General features: G+C 34.9%; 2 protein-coding genes across 9 annotated transcripts in view; one reads left to right on the forward strand and one right to left on the reverse strand.

Annotated features, from left to right (window-relative positions):
- The first annotated feature begins 445 nt into the window (after positions 1-445).
- LOC116337728 (coiled-coil domain-containing protein 102A) lies at positions 446-4,978 on the forward strand. 4 transcript variants are annotated; one of them, XM_031762545.1, is made up of 14 exons: positions 446-502; positions 635-770; positions 861-879; positions 955-1,025; positions 1,117-1,156; positions 1,243-1,642; positions 1,724-1,865; positions 1,925-2,150; positions 2,221-2,340; positions 2,399-2,488; positions 2,551-2,762; positions 3,054-3,672; positions 3,830-3,867; positions 4,274-4,978. In XM_031762545.1, exons 2-14 carry the CDS (start codon positions 646-648, stop codon positions 4,329-4,331), a joined length of 2,160 nt encoding a protein of 719 aa, XP_031618405.1. In that variant the 5' UTR covers positions 446-502; positions 635-645; the 3' UTR covers positions 4,332-4,978. The 4 variants fall into 4 exon arrangements, with proteins under 4 accessions (XP_031618405.1, XP_031618403.1, XP_031618406.1 ...); XM_031762543.1 differs by having other exon boundaries at positions 1,721-1,865; positions 4,274-4,977; XM_031762546.1 differs by lacking the exon at positions 3,830-3,867 and having other exon boundaries at positions 1,721-1,865; positions 4,274-4,977.
- Positions 4,979-5,843: 865 nt separating this feature from the next.
- Positions 5,844-10,134, reverse strand: part of LOC116337396 (hornerin) — a 10,005-nt gene continuing 5,714 nt past the window's right edge. For all 5 annotated transcript variants that reach the window (XM_031761922.1, XM_031761923.1, XM_031761924.1 and 2 more), the window contains 13 exons: positions 9,991-10,131; positions 9,131-9,163; positions 8,961-9,041; positions 8,854-8,892; positions 8,747-8,794; positions 8,629-8,685; positions 8,343-8,558; positions 8,138-8,279; positions 7,784-8,048; positions 7,506-7,707; positions 7,274-7,427; positions 7,009-7,205; positions 5,844-6,940 (listed from right to left, as the gene is read on the reverse strand). In XM_031761922.1, the coding sequence (XP_031617782.1) occupies positions 6,315-6,940; positions 7,009-7,205; positions 7,274-7,427; positions 7,506-7,707; positions 7,784-8,048; positions 8,138-8,279; positions 8,343-8,558; positions 8,629-8,685; positions 8,747-8,794; positions 8,854-8,892; positions 8,961-9,041; positions 9,131-9,163; positions 9,991-10,131 (2,201 nt within the window). In that variant the 3' untranslated portion in view covers positions 5,844-6,314. The remainder of the gene's footprint in view (positions 6,941-7,008; positions 7,206-7,273; positions 7,428-7,505; positions 7,708-7,783; positions 8,049-8,137; positions 8,280-8,342; positions 8,559-8,628; positions 8,686-8,746; positions 8,795-8,853; positions 8,893-8,960; positions 9,042-9,130; positions 9,164-9,990; positions 10,132-10,134) is intronic.

Here is a 10,134-nt window from a genome sequence, read left to right on the forward strand (position 1 = left end):
TATGTTCACAGCTAAAATAAGGTCATGTGACCGAAACTCGACGATGTGATTGGTTGACGGGTGTCGATTTACCGATTGGAAAGCCGTTGGTACAACGCCTGTGGCATTTGTGTGAGTAGATTTGCATTGGTATTGGTGTACCGTCAAGTCAAAATTAACAAACTTCAATTTTGTGTTCGTTCGAACCATATTACCACTTTGATGTGCATTTGATACATTTTTCGCATACAATATTCTACCGATGAATGGTATATGAACAAAGTTCGTGGTATTTACAATTCTAAAAAAAATTCGAGGAGAAAAAATAAAAAATGGTGAGAGAAAAACACAGTTTTTTTTTCTTCAAACGGATACGTAAACGAGTACGTTCTTATTCGAAACCATTTCCAAATTTCGTATATCGAAACTGACAATTACGTAAAATGTGACACTGATATCTACGTAGAGCAGTCTGTCAAAGAATTAATATACGCTTGACCACTGTTTCGGAGAATATATTTTTGTGAGTAACATTCACACAATATTTATATAAAATAAAGCATGTGGATAAACTTTGGTGGCAAAAGTGATCCTGAAAACCAGTCTCTGATAATCGAAGAAAATTAGTCAATTTTTTAATTCTCGTCCAAAATAGTTCCAAATAGCATGTCACAAGCCGTACCGCCAGTTCATTCAAGGCGTCCTCGACCAGAAATGAATCAAAACAATGCCAATGAACCTATAACAGCGGCCCGATTCGGTGAAACCGAATGGGAGGCACGCGAGAGGGGGTAAGCACGTTTCCACTATAGAAGAATTGCCATCCACTGTTTTAATTATGTTTCCATAACGTTTTATTTTTTGTTCTAACTCTCCCTCAGGGCACGCGATGTACGGGATGTAAGTACATTTATTTTGAGTCGACCAAAAACCATTTGTTATGATTGAATTGTTTATCTTCTTTAAATTGCACAGTCACAGCGACAACGTGAGTTGGAAGAGGCCAGAGCACGGGCTTCCCAAATGGAAAAAACCATGAAGTGGTGGTATGTAAATAATTTACACTTTTTTGTCTATATTGAAAATGAATAAAAAAACAATTGGTTTCGATTGAAATTCCAATAATATTCATTGCAGGTCTGATTGTACTGCGAATTGGCGTGAAAAATGGTCAAAGGTATATATTATTTTGAAAAAAAAAAAAAAATATTTTTCGATATTTCGTATCAAATGGAAAATTTGTTTTAAAATTGAAATTTCAAGGTGCGAAATGAGCGAAACAAAGCCCGCGATGAAGCAAAACAGCTCCGAACTAGTCTGGAAGCGGCTATAAAAGAGTCAAACTCATATAAACGAGAGAAAAACGAGCTCGAACTACAAATAAATCAGTTGAAAAAAGAGATGGAAAAAGTCCATTTACTGATGATGAAACATGCAGGACAATTTAATGGAAATAGTGAGGAACACGAACGTGATGGTAGAGATAATTCAAATTGTTCACCAGACGTTTCATCAGATGGTCTTAAGAATGTGAATAGTGAAGATGGTTTAGTCACAAATTCAACGTCACAAGAGCAAAATGAAAAACGTGATACCGAAATTGAAGAATATGTTTTACAAGGTGCTGTCCCAAAGCATGTCATTGAATCATTAAGAAGTGAAGGTACGTTTGTTTTTAATTGTAGATGATATGTAATGACCGCTATGTTTCGTTTTGTTATCCGTTTTATCTTTATTTTAGAAGATCGCCGAAATAGTGCGGAGGAGCGCCGACTTATCCAACAATTGTCAAAGGATGATTTCGATGAAGAATGTCTGATGCAACAGATCTCTATGCTACAACTTAAATTAGATGAAAGCCGCAAGAGTGTGCAAACTGAAAGAGAGTACGTACTTGATTTAATAGGAATTGAATTTGTAGAAATTAAAGAATTATCATTTTCAGAGAAAAAACCAATTCGTATAAAACCATCGAAAAATTAACGACAGAGCTGGAGGATATTAGGGAAAAATATGAAGAAATTTGTACGGCTAAACAAGAAGCCGTTCGTGAACTGTTAACACTGCAAGAGCAACATAAGGCCGAATTGAGAATATTGACAAATTCTCAAATAGAAGAAGCCAATGCCCGCGAAAATTTGGAACGTAAATTATGCGAAATTCGATCAGAGGTAGAACGATTTTTTTAATTTTCTTATAAATTATGTTCGATTTATGTTTCAAATTCAAAAACTTTTGCAGCTTGAGCGTTTGCAAGCCGAAAATGCAAACGAATGGGGCAAAAGAGAACGCCTTGAAACCGAAAAATTGGCACTTGAACGAGATAACAAAAAAATGCGCAATGAAATTCGCGACTTACAGGTGAGTTTTGACGACTGCAAAAGGTCAACGGTCAGATTCATTAATTTATACTTATTAGGAACGAGCCGATCGACGCGGAAGACCAATTAACAGTAATAACGATGCTGAGATACGTAGCCTTCAGCAAGAAATAATGGATAAAAATAAGGTAGAAATCAAATACCATTTCAAATCTTGATTTTAATAAACAAAACCAAAAAAATCAAATAGGAAATATTCGAACTTCGACACTCGCACAGCAAGTTTAAAAAGATGCTTGCCGAAACCAATACAGAGTTGGGCCATGCCGTACGACGTGCTGAACAGTATGAAACTGAGGTGAAACGATTAAGAGCACGTGTCGAAGAATTAAAGCATGAATTGGCCGGCGCCGAAGATGAAATTGATAGTCTTCAAGCACAAATTCAACACTTACAGACGAGGTAAGGTCAATTGTTTTTTTGTTTGCTAATGCCGCACATTTTTGTACATATGCAGATACTAAAAAGTGTGTGTGTGGACGGGTGGGTGTGTGTGTGTGGGTGTGATGTACTAAACTAACAAAATGATAATTAATGAAAACGAATTAACTCTCACTTAATCGGACGCTGCTTTTTTGGCTGCTTTATTAATCATGATTTGAAAACCATTAAAACAAAAACAAAAAAAATGAACCTAATACGCACACCATTATGCACAAAACACGCTGAAATGAACGATAAATGAATTGATAGAAATTCAATAAGTCCAAAGCATCATTCAAGCTCAAAACCGAATTATCCACTCGAATGCAAACCGAATATAAATGATTTGCGTCAATTGTTCGACGATAATTCGCGAATCGATAATAACAAGAAAATCCATCGTCATTCAGCCATTTATGCCGATGCAAAACATACATCATTGGATGAAAGTATATTTGATTATAAGGGCAATGGTGGAGGCGGTGGTGGCCGGGATGGTGGTGGTATTTATCATCAGTCACAGTCAATCGTAATGGCCGCCATACCATCGTCTCGTCATCCCGATTTCGAACGTGTTAAACAAAAATTTGACAAACCGGTATCGAATTCCACATCATCATCGTCGAATACGCGCAATGGCAAGAAAGCCCGAAATTTCAGTAGTTTTTTGAAGTTCAGCAACAAACGCGGTGATTCGATTCCAACATCATCGAATTGTGACATATCATCACAGAATAAATTACCCAACAATTCAAATTTAACCGAGTCGATTGATTCCGTTGACAGCACCAAAGCCATAGCTGGTGACAGTTTGAGCAATAAGAAAATCGATGCATATATGCACAGTAGCATTAACATTGATGGACTCAAATTTTCTGATGACGACGAAGTAAGTATTTGGCGCAAATAAATTCAATCGTTTTACGTTTGTGTGTGTGTATTTTATCTTATGAAACACGAAACAACAACTACAATTTGCGAACCATGTGTCTCTTCGTGTGGCTTTTTTTCATTCTATATCTTTTTTTTTTTTTTCATCAAATTAGTGTGCGGTGCAGAGATCAATCAAGGCTACTAAAAGATGGTTGTTAATATTTGATTGCATGTTTTCTTTGAAAAAAAAAAAAATTATACAAAATTCGCATTTTGATCGAATAAACATCATCATTTTTATTTTCCGTTCGTACTTCCAAATTACTCCCTTTCGCCAATTTCTTTTGTCATATGTGTATTTTATAGTTTTCTTCATTCAAACATGTTTAATCATAGATTCATTCAGCAATGAATCGTAGATTTATTTTTTACAAATAACCCATTAGCGATTAGTATAGTTATTCCAAAGATGGGCTTAACACAAATGTCCATAAAACTATGGTAAACAGCATGTACTACTTGTGTTAAGACCTTCTTTTATTCAGATTTATAGTCGTTTTGATTAAAAACCAAAATTCAATTTGATGTATATATTTTCTTGTGTCGATTTTACATAGGCACCGTAATAACGATCCCAAAAATTTGCCGGGAAATGAGGAAACGAGTGATGACTGAAGCAGCATAAACGGACACATTCTTCTATTTCACATCCACAATTTCATTTAATTAAGTACTTCCAATAGGACTCATCATCATTTTTTATGCTCACGAGAATTTTGATAGATATATTTTTCTTTTCAAATTCGTTCGCACTTGTGGTAATCGCGCTGTATCAATTGAATTCTTCAATGAGACTGATGGCGACCACGGTTCTAAAGTAAATGTTTATTTTATTTTATCCAAACTTTGGTGCATTATAATTTAGATTAAGTTTGTTTCTGGATCATTCCAAAGACTTATCACTCAAGTCAGATTGAATTCATCGTTCATTATGATCGTTCTTCACATCACACAATTTTAATATAACATTCATACATTTAGATTCGTTTATAATTTTACGAATAATCTCAACATACTCTAATCTCAAAAGTCACTTTATATTTTTTTTATTCTAAATTTAGACATTTTTTAAGATGATAAAGTGAAAATAATGATTTGTAAGTGATTAATTTTTTCTTTGACTGTGAAACTTTCGAAAAAGAATTTTTTGTCCTCCGAATTGTAGACAAAGAGCGCCAAGTCATTATTGCGCCAAAACAAAAACTTTACAAATTGTATAAATAATGATAAGAACAAAGCAAATTTTTTTTCAGTATATGAAAACATTCTCAAAATAATAATAAGTTTATGGATTAAACAATGAAATTTAAACTGTGACTTTTTTTACTCTTTATCCAGTTTTCATTAGTATTCATTCATTAACGCATTAATTTACTTGAAAGTATTTGGCTTGCATTTTTTGGATTTATTCTCGTTTGTTTTCGATAATTGCTTAAAATACACATAATTTTTCGAATCATTCGGGAACGAATGCCAAATGTCATTATGAACGGCTTGGAAATGAAATGAACTCATTTTTTGCTTGTAAGTGCCATCTGTATGATAGATGAGGAACAACGCAAAGTTTGAATTGTATCTGGCTCAATTTTTGAAGAACACATTTTGATGCCTATGAAAATAAAAGCATTTTACATGAAGTCATTTGGACTTTTGTTTCTTTTTGTTCACTTCAAAAAATATTTTTAGCAAACATGCAATTATAACAAGTTTGGCTTTGAATACTTATATTTCAAAGTTTACATTCAAAACTTAAAGAAAGTTAATGGTTTCCCCTTCATTCCATTTATCTTCCGTTTGATATATTTATTAAATTTAAAGTGTGATACTACATTAAACTGTGATATTAATATTTGGAAAATATATTTGCTATCAGGCGATGGCAAAATTGCAATTTTTGATTTCAAATATAAATGGATTTTTGCCCATGTGATTGATGTTTAAAATGGTAAAAAATTGAAATACTTAATTCAAAAAATTGATCCGAAAATGGTTGGCATTAAGAAAAGATTCTGGTATGAAGTATATGTTATTGTTGAATTTGAGCGGGTAGTAAATGTGTTAAATCTGAAAAATTCAAAACTTGCAAGGACAGCACTTATACAAAACAATGCTAGCGGCTAATAAAAATTAAGCTTATCAACTTTTATTTGTATTATTTTTCTTGTTTACTTTTTTTTACCGAAATGAATTTGTCTTACTTACGTCTAATCAAAGATTCATCATCTCTAATTAAATTAGTTACACTTAGAACAAATATAGAGATTTAAATGTTTTGGCAGTTTTTTATTAACCGAATGTACTTTATCTCATTAACATAGTGTAGGTATGTGTATGTGTGCTAGTATTTTGTGCGGGAGTGATAAAATCATCCAATAAGTACATACAATCAAATTTAAAAAAAAAATCATTTTTTTCAGTGTTAGACCGTTACAAAAAATTCAATAATCTTTTCTTTCTTCTTCTCTTATGGAACAAATTCAAACATAAATACTATTATTAGTTTATCTGACGACAGAAAAAAGTTTTTGATTTGTTTTTGTTTTTAAATGCCTGCTTATTTTGTTGTTGTTTTTTTAAATGTATGTTTTGTTTTTTGATTTAGCATTTTCCGTTGGTTGGTGTTTTCGGTCGGCAAATTTTGCTGCGACCATTTGAACCGTACACAATGTTACATGAGAATGTGAAATAGCCGCATGTCGAACTCTTTGTGTAGTAAGTTGATTCGAATTTCTTATCATCGGTTTGTGTTGTTTTGGCATTATCTAAACTACCGCTAACTGACTTTGTAACAGTTACATAAGTATCTGGTTTGACATCGACCTTGGTTTCGTCGTCATTGCTCAGTCGATTTTTCAGCGATGATGTTAAATTGTTTTTTTGTCGTTTATCGTCGATTTTACCCTTGAATCCATCCGGCACAATTTCACTGCGAATGGCCGGCATGCGATGGGATGGCATCACCTTTGTCGTTGGAATGGCGGTTGGTTTTGTATGCAACGTAGCTGTTGTTGTCACATCAGTTGATTTTAATTTGCCTGGTGTTGCATCCAAAACGTCTTTTTGTGGCAATTCAACTTCCATGCGACTCGTTTTGGTGGCGGTTTTTTTCGTTCCATTTGCTTTTTCAGTCGTTTCATAATCATCATCGTATGCATCTCCACCCTCATCGTTCGTATAGTCATCCTCAAGCGATGAATCGTCTGGTGTTACATCTGGTGCAAGTGCTGTCAAAAAATGTCATAATTCATTGAAATTGAAGTTATTGGTCGCATAAGGGAATAAACAAACTTACAAGTTGGTTTCGCTTTAGATCCAATGTCATTTATGTTGGCAATATCGGATACTGGTGCATTTGTAACTGCATCACGATTTGCTCGTGTGAATTGACCGATCGATTGGAAGAGTTTTTTACTTTTTTCTCTGTAAGATATAACTTGCTCTTTGGTGCCTGAAGCTGCCTGTGCAGCACCGTGATATGAAATGCCCAATCTATAGGAGAACATGGTAGTTGAAATGGAAATCGAATCGATTTAAAAACTCATCGATGTGATACATACTTGAAGTTGCCTTGAATTTGTGACTGACTCAATCCTGAGTGTACTCCAGATTGAGCAGAGGCTTGGCCACCACCATTGAAGATATTTGAACCTTGACTTTGAACGGATTCACCTTCTGGTCTGAAACCGATTTGTGCTTGTGACGATGTTTGTCCTATTTGAATAAAAATAAGCATTTTATTTTTATTTTGGCCGTCCATAAAAGTTTTTTGATATCAATAAAATAATTTACCTGGCCCGCTGCTTTGTGCATCAGCTAATCCACCCTTTTCGTTGGCCGTTACTTCAGATTGGCTGTTATGTGCCAAACCCGATGTTTGGCCACTAGCTGATGTGCCGCCAGTTTTTTCATTAACTTCAACTTGTGCTTGAGCCTGTGATTTTCCGCCTGAACCTTGTGACGAACTCAATGCACCGTCTTTATGACCAGACACCTATATGATGGAATTGAATTGAATCATCTTCGATGAAGAATTTTAATTTTACAATGAAATTATGCAATTTTCTTACTTGAGCTTGTGCCGAACGATCTTTGTCGGCTGTTTGAGCAGATGCAGAGAATGAACCAGTTCCACTGTATGTACCTTGAACTTGTGTTTGGGCAGTACCGCCATTCTTTGTTCCTTGAGCGCTAGCTACTACTTCACCATTTTTAATCGATGATTCGGCTTGTGAAAAACCATCTTCATCACCGCTTGCTGCACCACCACTAACTTCACTTTCGCCCGTTCCAACTACTTTGCCATTAAAGGAACCACCACCTAATTGTCCACCACTATAAGTTGATTGTTTAAAAGTTAACGCTTTTTACTCTTACTCGTCAGTGGTATTCTTTCATTTAAATCGAAAGGAATTTTCTCTTACCTTGGATAGATTGCGATGTTATCTGCTGTTCCAGGGTAACCTGTTGTTGGATATGCTGGCAATCCAGCAGTGCCACCGCCTACCGATGTTGGATATTGTGGTAAGTATTGTCCAGCACCTGTAGTTGTTTGTTGCGTTTGACCTAAGTCACATTTAATTGTCATTTAAATGTAATTTATGAATATTTTTTATTTATTTAACATACTTGGTCCAAATACACTTGGGTATTGTGCTACACCACCTGCTTGTTGTGTACCTCCAGATGAAATGGCACCACCAGATACCGGAGCACTACCACTTTCGTCAGTGCCACCAAATCTCGGTTGTGCTGGGCCACCCGATGGATATTGCTGTCCACCCATTGGTGTTTGACCAATTGGTTGAAAACCAGGCCATTGACCGGTTTGAGATGGGATTTGCCCTAAATTGTGAATTGTCACACAAACATTTTAATATTTACACATTTTAACTGAAACAACGTAATAATTTACCTGTGGGCAAGCCTGAAACGCCACCAGTTTGTAGATAACCGCCTTGCTGTTGCACACCTAAATTTAGATTAAGTTGATGTTATTTTTGTATTTTATTTATGTTAAGTCGTATACATACCAGGAATTGGTGATGCTGGCAACAATATAGCTCCGGTTGATGTTTGACCTATTGAAAGTTATTCACTGCTTTATATGTACTTTTTATACCATACAAAATTATGTTACCTGCCGGTTGATATTGTGAAAGACCCGGTTGAGATTGTCCTAATGAAAATTATTAATTTGAAAAATATTTTCGATTTTAACCCACAATTTTTTTTCGCTTGATTTACCTGGAAGAACTTGTGAAAGTGATGGAATTTGAGATCCAGTTGTAGGTGTTGTATATTGAGGATAACCGCCACCCAATAAACCTGTAAAACAAAATGTAATATTTTCTTTTTTCAGATATTATTCCTTTCAATTTCGTAAAAAAAGAATATATTTTAAATGTGATAAAAACCTTGTGATGTTGTCACACCTGGTACCAATGGGCCTAAGAAAAATAAATTCAAATTTGTTACATACATTCATACATGCGGTCGGTTTTTTTCTGGAAGGGATACATGTAAAAATTCGGATTTTCAAAAGGAAGAGAGTCAACATTATAAAAATTCTAGGAGGAGGTCAATCCAGATTTTTTATTTATTTATTAACTGAATATTTGAAGTGAATATTAATTGCAACACCATTACAGCACTTCTGTAAAACACTTTTGTAATGAATATGCACAAAAATGTATTACAAAAAATGCAAAGATAAAAGGTTGTATGTTTAGTTTGGTTTGCCAAATTGAATTAAATATACCGTATTTTTTCTCTCTATGTATAGTCGTTTCCAAAAAGATCTGTGTTGTCAAACTAATACAATGCATTTCGGAACGCATTTCCATTCAAAAGTACACAAGGCTCCTTAGTTAAACGTGTCAATTTGGTTTGAATTTTGTTGAGGGTATGTTGTTTGTTCAAAATTTTGACAGTTCGCTGTAACAGATCTTATTGAAAACGACTATACTTGAATCATTGGTGAGGGAAATGCGGACGTGACCAAGCATGGGATCAATCAGGAAATTCTAGTGCATCTAGTTTTTGATAAGATTTCACTAGAAAACTAGAAAATTCTAGAGCGTGAAGTTGGCTCTCAGTAGTTTTTCATATAAATTATATGGCCTTTGGTGTGAAGTTGGCTTCGTGTGTGACGTCAGTCTTCGCACTAGTTTTACTACTTTTTACTAGGTTCGCCCCATGTGACCAAGCCACCAGATCCCCCCAATGCGCATGTATGATGCATTATATTGAAAGTTGGTGATAAATGTGAAAATACCTTGTGTATATGTTGGCACTTGTTGAACACCTCCTTGTGGATACTGACCAGACGGAGTGCCCGCTTGAGTATATTGTTGTCCCAACGGAAAGCTAGCTTGTGGATATTGGCCTGAAGGAGTACCAGTTTGTGGATATTGGCCTG

Source organism: Contarinia nasturtii, unplaced genomic scaffold, assembly GCF_009176525.2.
Source record: "Contarinia nasturtii isolate CC-2019 unplaced genomic scaffold, AAFC_CNas_1.1 Cnas_scaffold_285, whole genome shotgun sequence".
Classification (NCBI taxonomy): Eukaryota; Metazoa; Arthropoda; class Insecta; order Diptera; family Cecidomyiidae; genus Contarinia; species Contarinia nasturtii.

Excerpts from the sequence above, each read along its gene's own strand:
- LOC116337728 (XM_031762543.1), top strand. The coding sequence starts at position 646 with ATGTCACAAGCCGTACCGCCAGTTCATTCAAGGCGTCCTCGACCAGAA. Across the intron at positions 2,489-2,550 it reads AAATAATGGATAAAAATAAG|GAAATATTCGAACTTCGACA; the intron begins GTAGAAATCAAA and ends AAAATCAAATAG. Across the intron at positions 2,763-3,053 it reads ATTCAACACTTACAGACGAG|AAATTCAATAAGTCCAAAGC; the intron begins GTAAGGTCAATT and ends ATGAATTGATAG.